The sequence below is a fragment of the Microcaecilia unicolor genome, chromosome 7 (genome assembly GCF_901765095.1).
Source record: "Microcaecilia unicolor chromosome 7, aMicUni1.1, whole genome shotgun sequence".
In the NCBI taxonomy this organism is placed as follows: Eukaryota; Metazoa; Chordata; class Amphibia; order Gymnophiona; family Siphonopidae; genus Microcaecilia; species Microcaecilia unicolor.
In genome coordinates this window covers 236,157,753-236,176,356 of record NC_044037.1, presented here as the reverse complement: position 1 = coordinate 236,176,356, position 18,604 = coordinate 236,157,753, and the positions used below count along the sequence as shown (strand labels likewise).

The 18,604-nt window shown below is 41.6% G+C and overlaps 1 protein-coding gene across 1 annotated transcript in view; it reads right to left on the bottom strand.

The window, feature by feature from the left end:
* Positions 1–18,604, bottom strand: part of LOC115474187 (sodium channel protein type 2 subunit alpha-like) — a 335,664-nt gene that overhangs the window by 83,421 nt on the left and 233,639 nt on the right. Inside the window, 1 exon segment of the mRNA XM_030209540.1 lies at positions 2,372–2,492. Within this exon segment, the coding sequence (XP_030065400.1) occupies positions 2,372–2,492 (121 nt within the window).

Below are 18,604 nucleotides of genomic sequence, written 5' to 3'. Positions count from 1 at the left end.
CACATAATTTTTAGAAATGCCCACACTCACCCATTCCACGCCCATGGCCACACCCTCTTCTCCAATCTGTGTCTTAGAATTTAAGCACATCACTTTACAGAATACATTTAGAAAGTTGTGCGCGTAAATTCTAATTAATGCCAACTTGTGTCAATAATTCCTTGTTAAGTGAGAATTATTGGCGCTGATTGACTTGATAAGAGAATTAAGTTAGGTGTGCTAATCAGAATATGACCTGATTTGAGTGCGCAACTCAAGTCACACTATATAGAACTGGGGGATAAGGACCAATTCCGCCTCCAGACCACCCAAACATTAGCCAGTTTCAGCTTAGGCACTAACTGCAGATATTCAGCAGCACTATCTATGCAAGTGCCGCAGAATATCCAAGGTTAGACCTGGATAAGCGATTTAAACGGCCAGTTGCTTCTCCTGGCCATTTTAATCACGTTAAATAATAGAACAATAGACTCAACAGTTCGGAATACTTTGCCAGACTATTTGCGACTGGAGACATCTTGAAATAAAATTAATCAGGGTCTTAAAACATTTCTTTTCAGAGAAGCTTTTGACCATTAAAGCAGTGTGTGACTTTTGGAAATGAAACGCCATTTGGCACTGGGATAAATTTGAACACTGTTTTCTTTTTCCTCATGATTGTTTTTATTGTAATACGATAATATCACTTTTGGTTTCCCCCTTTTAATCTACATAATTTTTATGTTTGCAAACAGCACAAGCACCATTATTCTGAGAGCACACGATATTGAAACACTGCAGGCTGGTGAATCCTATAGCAAACCACGGTGCAGTAAAAGCTCAGCTTTTACCATACCATGATAACTCCCTACTCTGCCTCAGTCTTTCCTTCTTCTACACTCCAGCATACTTTTCTATTTCCTACTCTTCAGGAGCTCAGCTATCACAAAGTCTCTTATTTACCTTCCATCTTGACTCTAGTGTTCTCATCCTTCTGTTTTGCATTAGGGTCCAACACTTTACCTCCTTCCAAATATTCTGAATGTTCAGACACTTCTTTTTGAGTGGTTCTCTCTTTATCTCCTCTTTTCCTCTCCTTAATTAACCTCACTTAGGGCCCCTTTTACCAAGCTGCAATAAAAGGGGACCTGCGTTGGCACGTGAATTTGCCGCACGCTGAGGCCCCCTCTTATCACAGTGGGTAAAAGTTTGTTTTCAGCCCCAAACGGCCCTGTGCTAAACACAGGGATTGGTGCGCGGCCATTTCCGGGAAGGGGGGGAGCCCTTATCGCCACCTATTTAGGTGCCCAATTACCACCGGAAATGGTATATGCTGGGGGTGGGAACTACCATTGCACTCCTGCAGTAGCCCACTGGTAGTCCCGATCTGATGCGCAACAATGCCGCGGTAGCTCTACCATGGCATTGTAAAAGGATCCTTAAAGCGCCCAAAAATATCAAGGATCCACTGTCATCAGTTTTTCCCTTTTGATTAGTTTTAGGTTATGCTTCTCTTGCACATCTGCCAGTAGTATCCTGTATTTATAACTCTTTTTTTGAAGTGTCAGTTACTTTTTCGCATGTTCTCCTTTGCTGTTTTCCTTGCAGTGTCCTCTATATTTCTGACTGGTTACTTTCTTCTAATCTAATCTAATCTAGTCCAAGTATTTGTTGATCACTTACTCCAAATAGGTCCTAAGCGGTGCATAAAATTATAGAGAGGATACAACATACAACCTAATATAAATGGAAGCTTTTTTTAGAAAACATCATCTAACATCTAATAAAAATGTGTTAAAACATTTATTAGGGCCATTTTTGGCTTTGATTGGTACCCCTCTTGTGAGATAAAATATTTTGTGGGGGACATTTGATTTAGTGCATACAGCTGACAGCCAGGTACACATAAAAATGTAACTACGCAAGCTGTAGATGCAATACACAGTATACATGCCACATACATAACCCATGGTTAAAAATATAAATTTTTAGCTCATTGATATTTGTATGCTTATAAATGTACCACTAAATATATGGATAAATAGCAGGCAATTAACAAATTAAAAAATACTCACTGAGATCAGCCTACACTTTATGCTACAATGAAAACCTATGTTCCATAGAAGAATCATATTACTGATTTAATAAGTAATATGTAGACATTTTTACAAAAGAAATAACCAAGCAGAAAAAATAATACAAATTAAGCAGCTGGCTGTTCAACTCACTGCTGAATTTGTATTTCTATTAGCTTTTTATTGGAAATTTCAGTTATGAAGTACTCCTTTAAAGCATGAATGGACTGCACAAATAGTAGCTGATTTGTTTCGAGAACCTAGCATAAACTGTAAAATGCAATGATAAAATTTATAGACAGGATTTGTTCTGGTACCTTCTGTAAAACAAGCATCCGGTTCAATGGTTTCTTCAGGTTCAGCCTCTACTGGTTCTCCTTCCCCAGGAGGTCTAATATCAACCGTGCTTCCTTCAGATGGGCTGGACAGGTTTAGTTTCTGCAAATAAATATTCCATATAATTTTTTAAATCACCATTATTTATAAGGATTAATTTTCATGGCTATTGTTAAGCAGTCAAAAGGAAAAGAATGATATGGAGAGGGTGTGAGAGAAAGAAAATGTGAGAGAGTGGAAAATGGGGGAGGTAAAAGGGGGAATGGGAACAAGGATAAGAGGGTAAGAGGAAAAAGGGAGAGAGCAGACAGGGGATGAGTAACAGGTAAGGAGCTAAGCCTGGTGAGGGGTTCAGTAAAGAAGGCAGAAATGGGGGACTTAGTAATTGGTTGAAAAATAGAGCTGAAGGGAATATTGGGGAAGTAATGAGAGAGATGTGGGGAATGGGAGGACTAACGAAGAGTAGAAAATACAAAGTTGATAAATAGGTAAAAGGTGAAAAGAGGGAGACAAAAGTAGAGGAGAAAGGAGGAGGAATGAAATCTAGCTCTAGGTAGATGAAAAGGCAGATGACAGAAATGGAGAAAAATATCAGATGTAGAGGAGGAAGGAGAAGTGAAGAAATAAAATGGAAATGAGATCTTGGAAAAGAACTCAGAGAAAGCAAACAAGAGGAACTGGCAAAGAGCCCAGGCTTAACCCAATTGGAAAAATTTTATGATCAGAAAAAGATTGTGTTACTTTGAGATTGCTTTGTATTTTGGTCAGTACAGGAGGAGATGAATATTGGTAATGTCACTGCTCACAGAGTGCTTGGGGTTTTTTTTTTTTGGGGGGGGGGGGAGGATCATTTAATTTTTCTCTACATATTTGTTTCCAATTATTGCGTAGTTTGTTATTCTTTAGTAAGTGATAGTTTGTGTTTTCTAAGTGTAGCCAAGGTGAGGGATTCTGTATAGGAAAGAGTAGCAGTTCAGCATGTTCTCTTTTACCAACTGAAGGTGTGCTGGGTGTTCCACAGTATTTGCAGTGCTAACTCATCTTAGGTAGGGTTGGTCCACTTTGAGTTCTTGGACTGGTATGAGTTTCCAATTGCAAGGTTTTGTGTTGCTTCACGCATTGTATGGCAGTGGAGAGAGTCTATTGTTACTTATATGTGACTCAGGAAATTCAATACAATCTTTCATGTATGTTGAGTTCTAAAGTAAAAAATCTTACTTTTACTCTGCACTTGATATTGTAGGAGTTTTATTGGTTGATCTGGTAATCTTTGATATGAATGAATAATTATACTCTATGGCACAAATATTCAAAGGCAATTATGCATTCACCGATGAATGTATAATTAGACTATCCTCGTATGTTCAAAAAAACCATATGGTAATAGGCTGTTGCAGTTATTCCATGGCCAAATATTATTCATACAGTGGGGGAAATAAGTATTTGATCCCTTGCTGATTTTGTAAGTTTGCCCACTGACAAAGACATGAGCAGCCCATAATTGAAGGGTAGGTTATTGGTAACAGTGAGAGATAGCACATCACAAATTAAATCCGGAAAATCACATTGTGGAAAGTATATGAATTTATTTGCATTCTGCAGAGGGAAATAAGTATTTAATCCCTCTGGCAAACAAGACCTAATACTTGGTGGCAAAACCCTTGTTGGCAAGCACAGCGGTCAGACGTCTTCTGTAGTTGATGATGAGGTTTGCACACATGTCAGGAGGAATTTTGGTCCACTCCTCTTTGCAGATCATCTCTAAATCATTAAGAGTTCTGGGCTGTCGCTTGGCAACTCGCAGCTTCAGCTCCCTCCATAAGTTTTCAATGGGATTAAGGTCTGGTGACTGGCTAGGCCACTCCATGACCCTAATGTGCTTCTTCCTGAGCCACTCCTTTGTTGCCTTGGCTGTATGTTTGGGTCATTGTCGTGCTGGAAGACCCAGCCACGACCCATTTTTAAGGCCCTGGCGGAGGGAAGGAGGTTGTCACTCAGAATTGTACGGTACATGGCCCCATCCATTCTCCCATTGATGCGGTGAAGTAGTCCTGTGCCCTTAGCAGAGAAACACCCCCAAAACATAACATTTCCACCTCCATGCTTGACAGTGGGGACGGTGTTCTTTGGGTCATAGGCAGCATTTCTCTTCCTCCAAACACGGCGAGTTGAGTTCATGCCAAAGAGCTCAATTTTTGTCTCATCTGACCACAGCACCTTCTCCCAATCACTCTCGGCATCATCCAGGTGTTCACTGGCAAACTTCAGACGGGCCGTCACATGTGCCTTCCGGAGCAGGGGGACCTTGCGGGCACTGCAGGATTGCAATCCGTTATGTCGTAATGTGTTACCAATGGTTTTCGTGGTGACAGTGGTCCCAGCTGCCTTGAGATCATTGACAAGTTCCCCCCTTGTAGTTGTAGGCTGATTTCTAACCTTCCTCATGATCAAGGATACCCCACGAGGTGAGATTTTGCGTGGAGCCCCAGATCTTTGTCGATTGACAGTCATTTTGTACTTCTTCCATTTTCTTACTATGGCACCAACAGTTGTCTCCTTCTCGCCCAGCGTCTTACTGATGGTTTTGTAGCCCATTCCAGCCTTGTGCAGGTGTATGATCTTGTCCCTGACATCCTTAGACAGCTCCTTGCTCTTGGCCATTTTGTAGAGGTTAGAGTCTGACTGATTCACTGAGTCTGTGGACAGGTGTCTTTCATACAGGTGACCATTGCCGACAGCTGTCTGTCATGCAGGTAACGAGTTGATTTGGAGCATCTACCTGGTCTGTAGGGGCCAGATCTCTTACTGGTTGGTGGGGGATCAAATACTTATTTCCCTCTGCAGAATGCAAATAAATTCATATACTTTCCACAATGTGATTTTCCGGATTTAATTTGTGATGTGCTATCTCTCACTGTTACCAATAACCTACCCTTCAATTATGGGCTGCTCATGTCTTTGTCAGTGGGCAAACTTACAAAATCAGCAAGGGATCAAATACTTATTTCCCCCACTGTATATTTGTGGACCAGGTTAAGGGAGGAGTGAAGGTGGACCAAGAAATTATCTAGATAGTGGCAATATTCAGCTCTTTATCTGGATAAATTATACATTTAGTTCAGGTCTGCCAAATAGCGGTTAATTTTTATAATTAAAATATGCACATACTTCTGTTTTGAAAACTACTCCAGTGAATTTATATACTTATTCTTGAACCTGCTCTTCAGCATGCACACATTTTCTGACCCTTTTTATATTCATAAGCATGTATTTAAAAAAGAATGCACATCAGTGAAAATCAAGCAAAGAAAGATAAGGTTTCAATCAACACTTTTTACAACAGAGTTTGTCTGGGGTTTAAAGGACAACTTAGAATCAATTGAGGCCAACATTAAAAGTGATTTAAGCAGGAAGCCTCTCCTGCTTGCTTAAATCACTTGTCACCGCCCAACTGCGGATATTCAGCAGCACTAAAGCAGAGAGTGCCTCTGAATATCACCTCTGACCAGCCCTCGAAAAAGAGGGTTGGTCAGGAGCGGGCCAAGGGGCAGTGCTGGGGAGGAGCCAGGACTTATGCGAGAGCTGGCATATATTCAGCCGAGGCCCGCATAAGCTAAGTGGGTGAAGTTAGGACAGCTCAAAAGCAATACGCGAGGCTGCCATGAGAGGTTCTGGCAGCCATTTTCAGGAAGCTGTAACTAGGGGCAGGAGCAATGGGGATTTGCTCCTGCCCCCGATGCCCCGCTGGACCACCACGGAGGTCAGGTAGGCCCCGGGGAAGGGTCCTATCCTGACCGGAAGGTGGAAGTGGGATGAGTTTTTTGTTGGAGAGGGGGAGTGGGCGGGGCAGAGTGGTGCTATCCAGACAGAGTGCTACAGAACGGAGTGGAGCTTCAGGGGGGTGCAATGATGTAGGGGACTGCACTGCCATGGGAGGGAGAAAATACATTTTTTTAATGTGGGTCGCCCGATATTCAGCTGGGGCCTGCATAACTTTCTTATGCAGGCTCGGCTGAATATCGGCTGGGCCTGCATAAGGTCCAGCAGCCTGCTCACCCAAACTTATGCCCCGATATTCAGTGCAGGTGCCTGGACATGGCCTGACACTGAATATCGGGGCATAATTTAGCCTGCGACCATCAGCGTTTTAAAAAACGCTGACCACCGCTGGCTGAATATTAGGGGTCTGAGTACACCTAAATAATGCACCCCAAATCTCACAGGAAGCTAAACATTATTAACTATACAGTACAAGAAAGGTCCAAACCAAAGAGTCAACATCAACAATTAAGAAAAAAATAAGGAACAATCTCCGATGATCCTTTTCCTTATAATACAGTGATGTTGGAAATTGGACATTATTAACTAGCAGACACTAGGTAATAACCACAGAAATATCACGATTAATCAGGGGTTCTTTTACAAAGGAGCGGTAAAAAGTGGCCTGCGGTAGTGTGAGAGCATCTTTTAGGTGAGCACTGGGCCATTTTTTTACCGCGGCTGGGAAAAAGGCTATTTTTTAATGGGCCAGGAAATGGGCCTGCAACTAGTGCACAACTAGTGCACACCTATTTATGGCCTGAGCCCTTACCGTCACCCATTTACCTAGCAGGACTCACGCACTACCCATGCGGTAACCATGTAACACACACCAACATGGGCTCACTGCCGGTTACTGTCGGGAACGCCCCCACGGTGGAAAATAGAAAATTATTTTCTACCGCTGGATTTGGCACACGTCAAACTTGGAGTTACTGCCAGGTGCACACGCTACCCCCGCGGTAGTGCCAATCGGACGTGCGCTACCTGTGCATTAGCCCTTCTGCACCTTTGTAAAAGGGCCCCAGAGAGACTTATTAATATTAAGCCAACCAGAAAAATTACCCCAATCATCACACAGGCTGCCATTTTAGCAAAAGATGCTTCAGGATCTTTCATGCAATCTAGCAATATCAGCAGTGTATGTTTGATAATCAATATAATATTTATGTAAAAGCTTATCAAATAGATTCAACTCAATGTTATGGAAGGACTGATCCTTGTGGAACTCCTAATTGCAACACCCAGTATAAGGAGTCACATTTCACTGTATCTGTTGAAAATAGTTCAGAAGGTACAATTTAAACAATGAAATAATATTTGGACCCAGATATGAATCAAAGTAGTTGCTCATACAAAATCAACAAAGCAACATATATATCTAAAAATACTATTAAGATCCTGCTTATTAGAATCTTAATCTCTCAGCAGCACAATCAAAGAAAAATACAAAAGGGATTTAATATTGTGTGCTAAATGGAACCTGTACTGATGATTATCCAAAACTGCATGTTTAATTGTAAAACCCTGAAATTGTTTGAAATGGTAATGCTTGCTATAATGTATGTGGCATTGTACCCATATATTATAGCATGATGCACTTAGCACTGACAACATTGAACCCATTAAATTCCACTTTGCATTTAGCACCCTGGGACAACCATCCAACAGGCAGTTGGAATTTGTGATAGCTATTATGTCTTTGATTTGAAGCTCAATCCCAAGGTCAACATTTTGCCACTTCTTGCTACTCTCCAGCTGTTCCTGGGAGAAAGATTGCACTCCCATAATAGACCTGGCGAATTTCCATTCCCAGCAATGCAAACATTATCAGCAGACAAAGCTCAATGTGTCTTTAAAAAATGGTCCAGCAAATTCTTGCACACTGAACTGTATACTCAGTGCGTTTTTTCTAGCAAAAAAGGTGCCGGTACTCAAATGCCAGGCCACCCTTCAGGGGTGGAGTGATCACTGAGGGTCCAACTCCACAAACGCCAGGCCCCCCGCAATCAGTCTCAGAATCTATGGCAAGGCAGAATTGGTTTGCAGGGCCTGAGCTCTTTCATTAAAACTTGGGGACCATGGGTCAATTTTAGCAGACAATGGAAAAGGTGCCGGTACTCAGTACCCCCAAGTACCCCCTCAAAAAAAGCCCTGTGTATACTAAATAAGCCCTGTTGGGGCTTATTTAGTATACAGAGTAATGCCTGAACCACGTCAAAACACTATAAAAACAATTCAAAGTGCGACTCAGGTGTCACTAAAGCATTTATAGTTGAGGGTGAATTCTTCCCTTTCAGGTTGGAACTGCACTGGAAGCATCATAGGAATTAAAGAGTCCTACAATTGTTCTTGCTGGTTTCCTAACTACAATGTGTTCGGGAGAGGGGTTCAGTTGATTCTTTAGGTTATTTAAGGCCCGAGTTTTGGAGGAAAACAGTCTTTTGCTTCTTTTCTGACACCCAGCACAAACAGTTCAAAGGCCTTGTTAAGGATGAGCTCTGGAGAACTACTCTGGTCTAAGGGCAAAGAAAAAAGTCAAGTCCCAAAATAGAAAGCAGGAAGTCATTTTATTCCTTTGTTATTGTCTCCCAACAGGCAGGTTGAGTCTCAGGCCTCATATACAGTGGGTCCCATTAAGACTACTTCAGTCACGCAGCATAGGAAAACCAGCTATAACCCTTGGGTAGTGGCCAGGGTAGAGGAAGATTTCCCAGTTGAAGTGAGTCAGTTGATGTTAGTCTGGATGAGAAGATCCAGGGGAACAGGAGAAACTGGAGGCTTTTCCCCATGAACTATTCCTGTCATCTAATGTCAAGCGAAAGGAGTCCAGAGGTACAGGACAGAAGCCAAGATGGAGGGTAGGACCCATCGTAACTTAACACAGCTGTGGTCTGGGAAGAGAAGTATTCTCCAAGAGCTAAGAAAGGGAGGAATTCAAAAGGTGACAGAAAGCAAGTGTGCCTCTGATTCAGAGAAGTCAGAGGAAAGAGAAGAAAATTGTCGTTTTAATCATCTTGAAAGAACTGTAAAAATTACCACCAGTTTACTTCAGAGAAGTACTGTATAGCAATTGTTTGATTCAAATTGTTTCACGGAGTTCCAATTAAATATCAGTGTGTGCTGTGGAATTATTTCCAAACCCCCCCTCACTAAGGAGTGGATTGCTGTGGAAGTGTGATTGATAAGTGGGTAGTTGTATAGGGCCTTAGAAAACTGCCTCCACCCTGAGCTATGGACCCCAAAAAACAAAACTGTTTTGTAGCCCCAATAAATCTCAATTGCCATCAAGGGTGTTTATCAGGGAATTTCCCCACAAAGATGGCTCCAGAACATGGACCTTTGGGAGTGGACCTAAGCTTTTTGTGTCAACCTGTCTGGATACCGGGTACAAAAAAATGCTGTTTTTTTTAAGCAAAAATGTGTTTTGCCATAACTATCTCTGATAACTAACTGACAAACTGTCATAAACCAGCTTATTCTCATCTGAAACAAATCTTCTCCAATAAACTCTCATATTTCCCAAAGTTGAAGAAAACTAAAAGTGAGCAGCAAAAGTCTTCTTAGGAGTAACTTCTTCCAAAGCAATGTAAAAAGTCTTATGCCAAACATCTAACAATGATTTTCCATCATCAGTCAATCATCTCAAATTTATCTGTGTCTGCAGCCCAACAAGTTCCAAAGTTTTGAGGATCCATAATTTTGCATTTCTGAACTACTGTAGGAAGTTCCAGGTCATCAGGGACAGGCTGAATCAGTAGTTTTACCTCTATTGCATTCAGTGGAGTGACTCAGGCTGTCTTTCCCTAATGATCTGGAGTCATCTGGTAACTCTAACCTCAAAGCAAAACAGCAAAAGTAGAGGCTGACAAATGCGCAAACCAATAGGGAGATGATATAAAAAACCAGTTTATTCAGAAAATTCATATCAAGGACCCGACACGGTCCGTGTTTCAGCGCCAAAGCGCCTGCCTCAGGGGTCACAATCAACTTTCTCTGAGAAGAAGCTGATAGGCTTGAATAATTCCTTTATGTATGCAAGTTAATCCACAGAGAGAACAAAAGAACAGCCAACCGATCAGCAAACACCATGTGTCTTCTTGGATTTGCTCTTCACCTCCTCCTGTCTTCTTGGATTAACTCTAACCTCAAAACAACTTGAGAGATGATCAAATAACAAGCAACTGAACAGGTTTAGAAAATATCATCTGTGTCCACTGCAACGCTCTCCAGTTAGTGCTATGGTGGTTCAGCAGTGGAATCAGGATTCAGGTGCCCGGTTGAAGTTAGGACAGTAAAAAAGATATCCTTACTTTATCCTCTTATTTATCTGGGCACTGGTCTAAATATCTGCTGGTGGCCATACATGAGTTGAATATCCAATGACTGTGCTGGATTAAGCCTAGCTTTGAATAGTCAGGTCTAATTCAGCTTGTGGTTGTTGGTGGCTTTAATATCACTAACCACAATTGGCTAAATGCCAGTGAGCATATTTATTCACTTTAAAGAACAAAACAATGTTTTTCATTTTAATACAAAGAGGTTAATATTCAAAAGTAGGATAAAGTCATTTACCTTTAGGTAAATATTCAGCTACATCTAATCAGCTAGGCCTTCAGTTGAGTATTCTCCTATTTCTATCCCATTTAAATTTTGCCAGCAAGATATATTATCCTGAATAAATCTGCAATAAGCCTACACTCACACTGGCCACTTCACCTAAATTGCATCATTTCATTACCTGGTTCTTCAATTTTCACAATACTGTCTTCAGTGCAAACTGATTGGGCCCTGCCACTTCCTGACTGGAGATCAATTGAGCCCATTACCTTTCTCCAGATACAAATTTATTTTTTATTATAATTTCATAAACTAAAGTACAGCAAAGCACGTCAAAAGAAAAAAATCTAGTCCACGTTAAGAAAGGAAAGAATAAAAATAAGAAAACAGCATTATTTATGATCAGCGTACATAGTCATTTCTACCTGGAATTCAATTAAACTAATCGCCCACACAGATTTTATTTAGCTTCCTTATCCAAAATCCAGCTCAAAGAATACAAATTTGACATCCAATAAAGTAATTAAACATCTAGGGCCCTGTTTACTAAGCTGCACTAGCGTCTTTACTCCACGCTAACAGTGTAGATGCCTATAATATTCCTATGGGCATGTACAAGGTTAGTGCGTGCTAATTTTTAGCATGTGCTAAAAATGCTAGCACACCTTAGTAAACAGCGCCCTTAGAGGGACATTTCAGGGAAAAAATGCCCTTGGTTTTAACTAAAGAAATTGTTTCCTCTTCAACTTAGTAACCCTAGAAATATCAGGAAAAAAATGTATTTTCCCCCAACAAAAAGAAAATCTTTCTTTTTAAAATAATGCTTCAAGACAGTAACTTTTTCTACCTCTGAAGAGAAGGAAACCAGGAGAGTAGACCGAGAAGATATGTCATCTTGAGAAGACTCTAAAAAGGCAGTCAAATTCTCCATCTCATCTGACAAAACATCTGGAGCCCACTCTTCCTGAGTCTCCCTCACCACTTTTTTTGACACATAATAGCACTTTACAAAAACCATACATTATGCAAAACCAAAGTTTCTTTGAGATATTTCCACTAAAGTATTTCTGCAGATAACAATGAACACACTGGGAAATTTAGAAATCTCAAATTAGTAGCCCTAAACTGATTCTCTATTTTTCCAATTGTCTATGTACCTATATGTTGATCAACATTCATTTGAGCTTCTAACTTCTTACTCACTGTGGGGGAAATTCTATATATGGCGCCATAAAAATTGTTGCCTTAAAACCATGTGATTAGCATGATTCTATAAACTATATTTAAAGTCAAGCAAAGTTTACAGAATATGCTCATATGCACCAACTTAGGCCACCTAAAACCAGGCCTAAATATTTACGCGATTGGGTGTATTCTTTAATAGCGTGCATAAATTTTTGAAACAACCACAACCTGCCCATTCCATGTCCCTCTTTTTGATTCTGCACATTAGAATTTATGTGCACTGCGTTATAGAATACGCCTAGAAAGTTGTGCACATAAATTCTAATTAAAGCCAATTAGTGCCCCAATTGGCTAAGTACCAATTATCAGTGCTGATTAGCTTGTTAATCAATTAAGTTGTATGTGTAATTTGGCTGCACAGCCAAATTAACGCACACATCTTAAGGCACCATATATAGAATTTGGGGGAGTATCAACATGTTGAATTTTAGAGTCCAATTCATCTACTTTAGAGACCACTTGTTGGAAAAATTCACAGAGCTGTTGTACTGGACCCCCTTAACATTATCTCAGTTCGTTTCACCATTTTCAAAACGTCTAACAACAAAATTGAGAAGTTCCAGGTTCTTCCACTAGGACTTCACTAGGAAATTCTACAGCTTTCAATGTAGAAAACTGAAGCATCTGTGGTAATTTGACTGTTGTAATGCCACAGATCTCCCTTCAGGGGAAAAACCTTCCTGGGACAAAAACCCAATGGGAGAGGGGATAGGAAGAATTGGGTGGTTAAGGGGAAAATCTTCCCCCCATTTCTCACAGCTGAGGGGGAGGAGGGAGGATTCTTATTCAGCAGTAACAGACGTTTTTCAATTAGACCAGGAGTAGGTGTAGCTGGAGTACTGGCCCCCAAATGCTTGACTTTAGCCTTCCACGTCCCCATTTTAAAGCCAAACATTCAAAAGAAAAAAAAGCAAACAGTACCTCAACCAAGGAGAAGGATAAGACTAACTATCTGGAGATGCGAAAAAAATGTCCCAGCTCACCAAGACTCCACCGGGGCTCTCAAGGGGCTTGGCGTGCCCTGTTGGGCATGCCTCTTTGGCCACACCCTGCAGCCATGACTCAGGAGGACAGTGGCTCTTATCTCCAATGCTGGCTCCGCACAGAATAAGTCAGATACAAATTTTTATTAAGGATCAGATACTCCTGACTAAAAGCCATGGTAACTGTTTATGCTTAAAGCAAAATAGCGTCTGTGCATTTCATGATGATAATTGCTAAGTGGTGGCAATGTCGTTTAGGTGAGGTGGACAGCGCAAGAGTAAGCTTATTACAAATTTATTCAGGATGATATATCCCAAATGTTATTGAAATTGCTCATGTTTTCACAGAGTTCTACAGAAAAAAAGCTTTGTATAGTTATTTTTTTTAACACAGTATATATATGGTATAGATATGGTAGTATACATAAGACTAAAAATAGAAATGATGTCACAGAGGTATTTATATGTATTAAATACCAACATGTTTTCATTTTTGAGTAAACTAGTGACACATTATTCACATTTTATTATACTAAATTATACCTCTGTAGAAGAATTGGATGTAGTACAATATGCAGAATTATTTTCATCCAGTTACCCTGCAGTTATCCAAAATTACATGTGGGTACCACAAACAGCATGAATCACTCAATTTTGCTGGCTGTGCTTTGGAATTATACTGTTTAGTAGAGGAGAGGAAGGCTACTTGGTGTTAAAACAGGGCTGAACAGTAAGGAGGTGATTCCAGGCTTTCTGGCTGCAGTGGAGCATTACTGAGACTGGGGCTGAGAAGAGTCATAACTGATGTCACGTACTATCAGATATCTCATGTTTGAGCCTGCTAGCCGTATGGAGGTGATTTGGGGCATTTTGGCTGTAGTGGAGAATTACTAATAATCAAGAAGAGGAAGCAGCTCTGCCTCCACTACTGATATCACACAACATCAGATCCCTCATATTCAAGACTGTCCATGATGCAAACACACATGCACAGAGCCTCTGCTGCTACTACTTTCGTTGTGGAATGCACTTCCTGGCCATATAAAAAAAAATTATTGAAGACACAATTTTTTGTTAGAACATTCTCTTGAATGATTGGCTGGTGGGAGTTATTTGCAGATAGCGGAGCAATATTGTTAAATATGAAGATACTGTGATGCAGTGGCGTAGCTAGGGTAGTTGACACCCGGGGCTGGTCATTTTTTAACACCCCCCCTCCAAAATCCAGTACTAGGCATACCGCGAATACAAAACACTCAGGACCTATAGAGCAATTCTACCATACCATAAGCAGTAATTTCTATGAGTCACACAAGGAAAAGGAAAGCACCTTAAACACTACAGTGAGCACTAGAACATCAATTCACCTATTATAAAACGAAACCAGACAGAATAGTACAGATCGTCTATCTTGCACAGTCAATGCCAACTGAAAGTCATGTCTTTTTCACAAACACAGAAACACCCTAATCCACTATAGAATAAGTAATCATAAACTTTCTATTTAGACAAAAATTAAACTGAACCCCCAAGATGCCAGACTCTGCATACAATGCAACACCACAGAAACAGAAAATGTCCCCTAGTACTGTGCAAAATATAAAGACAGCAGATGAAAAAACTAACAAATGCCAATCACCACTTTACAAATTAACAAATTGAAATAAAACAAATATAAAAAATAAAATAATACCATTTTATTGGACTAATACATTTAGCTTTCAGAGGCCAAAACTTCCTTCCTCAGGTCAATATAGAATAGTGCTGTTACAGTATCCTATCCAGACCTGAGAAAGGGGGTTTTGTTCAAGTTAATACAAGTTTAATACAAGTTAGTCAAAATGTATTAAAATTAGTCCAATAAAAAGATCACCTTATTTCCATGTTCTACTTATAAACATTTATTAACACAGCTACAATACTACTTTATCCTAAAGCAAAATAATAAAAAATATATTACAGTTTGTTGTCTCTGGTTTCTGCTTTCCTCATCTTCTTTTCACTGTCTTCCTTCCATCCAGCATCTGTCTTCGCTCTCTCCCTGCCATCCAGTGTCTGCCTTCTCTCTCTCCCTGCCATCCAGTGTCTGCCCTCTCTCTCGCCTGTCCCCTCCATCCAATGTCTGCCCTCTCTCCCTGCTCCTTCCATCCACTGCCTGCCCTCTCTCTTCCTTCCATCCACATCTGCCCTCTCTCTCCCTTCCATCTAGCGTCTGCCCTCTATCTCTGCCCCTTCCATCCACCATCTGCCCTTGTCTGCCCTCTCTCTCTCCCCCCTCCATCCACTGTCTGCTCTTTCTCTCCCTTCCAACCACTGTCTGCCCTTTCTCTCTGCCCCTTTGATCCACCATTTGCACTCCCTCTCCCATCCATCCAGGGTCTGCCCTCTCTCTCGCTCCCCCTTCCATCCAGGATCTGTTCCCTCTCTCTCTCTCTCTCTGCCCCCTCTTTTCGACCCCCAGTTCCAGCCCCATTATCCCACCTGCCCCTAGTTCCAGCCCCACTATCCCATTAGTCTCCAGTTTCAGCCCCAGCCCTTTTCTCCCACCAGTCTCAAGCTTCATCCCCAGCCACTTCTCCCTGTCCCCTTTTCAGCCCCCACACCAGTCCCCAGTTTCAGCCCCAGCCCTTTTCTCCCACCAGTCCCAAGCTTAAGCCCCAGCCACTTCTCCCTGTCCCCTTTTCAGCCCCAGTACCCCGTTTCAGCCCCAGCCCCTTTTCAGCCCCCAGTTCCAGTACTAGCCCCCTTATCACACCTACCCTCCTTATCAGCCCTCAGTTCCAGTCCCCTTCATCCACATGCCTTGCATTAGGGTCCACATTTTCAGCGTCTGCGTGTAAAAAAAGAGGATCACCTCGTCGGGCCTTCCTTCACTGTGTCCCGCCCTCCTCTGATGTAACTTCCTATTTCCGCGAGGGCGGGACACAGTGAGGGAAGACCCGACAAGGCGATATGCTTCTTTTACACGCAGACACGAGGCACTGCGCCACCACTTCAGAGATTTTTTTTTAAGGCAGGGTGCCAGGTGGCAGAGAGAAGAAGGGTGTCGATGGAGCTGAGGGTAGGCAGGTGGGGACTGGGGACTGCAGCACCAGCGGTCTTTGAGTGGGAGAGCGGGAGCAGAGCACTCCCCTTCACGCTGACACCCTTGGTACGTCACTGTTGTGATGTATATTGTATTTGCTTTTTTTATTGTTTATGTTTTCCTTACATAAGAACATAAGAATAGCTATACTGGATCAGACCAATGGTCCACCTAGCCCAATATCCTGCTTCCAACAATGGTCAATCCAAGTCACAAGTACTTGGCAGAAACCAAATTAGTAGCAACATTCCATGCTACCAATCCCAGGGCAAACAGTGGCTTCCCCCATGTCCATCTCAATAAAAGACTATGAACTTTTCCTCCAGGAATTTATCCAAACCTTTTTTAAAACTAGATACGCTAACTGCTGTTACCACATTCTCCAGCAGCGAGTTCCAGAACTTAACTATTCGTTGAGTGAAAAAATATTTCCTCCTTTTTGTTTTATAAGTATTTCCATGTAATTTCATTGAGTGTCCCATGGTCTTTGTACTTTTTAAAAAAGTGAAAAATCGATTCACCTCTATCTGTTCTACACCACTTCTTTGAACCTTTTCTAATTCTACTGCATTATTTTTGAGATACAGCAACCAGAATTGAATGCAGTACTCAAAGTGAAGTAGCACCATGGAGCAATACAAAGGCATTTTAATATTCTTGGTCTTATTTTGCATCCTTTTCCTAATCATTCCTAGCATTCTGTTTGCTTTTTTAGCCATTGTCGCATACTAGGCAGATGATTTCAGCATATTGCCTACAATGACACCTAGATCTTTTTCTTGAATGCTGACTCTTAAGCTGGACCCTAGCATCAGGTGACAATGATTCCCAATGTGCATCACTTTGCATTTGTCCACATTAAATTTCATCTGCCATTTGGATGCCTAATCTTCCAGTTTCCTAAGGTCTTCCTGCAATTTTTCACAATCTGTATGTGTTTTGACAACTTTGAATAGTTTTGTGTCATCTGCAAATGTAATCACCTCTCTCATCATTCAGTTTTCCAGATCATTTATAAATATATTAAATAGCACCATTCCCAGTACAGATGCCAGTGGCACTCCACTATTCAGCCTCCTCCATTGAGAAAAATGGTCATTTAACCCTACCCTCTGTTTTCTGTCTAATAACCATTTCCTAATCCACAGAAGGACATTGACTCCTTCCCATGACTTATTAATTTTCTCAGAAGTCTCTTAACCAACCCTGTAAATGTAATTGAATCAATGTAATCTCTAACAACTGTTAAATATAAGCCACATTGAACCGAAACTCATTTTTGGATAGTTGTGGGATGCAAGTATGAATAAATAAACTAAATAAATAAACTTTATCAAAAGCTTTCTGAAAATCTTGATATACTACATCAAATGGGTCGGTGTGGAGTACCCTTGAAAGACACTATTGAAACAGGACATTTAGGGAATCCTAGTAGAGAGGTTTCAACAAAATGCTGAAAGTAAGCTAGGTGTGCTTAATGAGACAGCAGGATAAAGGATGTGAATTATTCCCTTCAACCTCTAAGCAGCTTGTAGATCAAAGGAAAAAAAAAACACAATTTGAAATGCCTGTATACAAATGCTAGAAAACTAAAAAATATGATGGGAGAGTTAGGGTACATAGAACTAAATGATGAGGTAGTTACAATAGTATCTCAGAGACTTGGTGGAAAAAGGACAATCAATGGGACACTGTCTTGCTTATTTTTGAAAGAGATGGCCGGCCATCTTCCGACACAAATTGCCGGCCAAATCGGTATAATCGAAAGCCAATTTTGGCCGGCTCCAACTGCTTTCCGTTGCAGAGCCAGCCAAAGTTAAAGTGGGCATTTCCACAGGGTATGGAAGGTGGAATGGAGGCGGGACGGGGGTGTTGTTAAGACATGGCCGACTTCAGCCAATAATAGAAAAAAGGCCAGCTCTGAGGAGCATTTCGCCGGCTTCACTTGGTCCATTTATTTTTAGGACCAAGTCTCAAAAAAGTGCCCCAATTGACCAGATGACCACCGGAGGAATCGGGGATGACCTCCCCTTACTCCCTCAGTGGTCACCAACCCCCTCCCACCCAAAAATAAAAATTAACATTTTTTTGCCAGCCTCTATGCCAGCCTCAAATGTCATACCCAGCTCCATCACAGCACTATGCAGGTCCCTGGAGCAGTCTTTAGTGGGTACTGCAGTGCACTTCAGGCAGGCGGACCCAGGCCCATCCCCCCTCTACCTGTTACACTTGTGGCGGTAAATGGGAGCCCTCCAAAACCCACTGTACCCACATCTAAGTGCCCCCCGTTACCCTTTAAGGGCTATGGTAGTGGTGTACAGTTGTGGGCAGTGGGTTTTGGGGGGGGGGGTTGGGGGGCTCAGCACCCAAGGTAAGGGAGCTATGCACCTGGGATCAATTTGTGAAGTCCACTGCAGTACCCCCTAGGGTGCCCGGTTGGTGTCCTGGCATGTGAGGGGGACCAGTGCACTACAAATGCTGGCTCCTCCCACGACCAAATGGCTTGGATTTGGCCGGTTTTG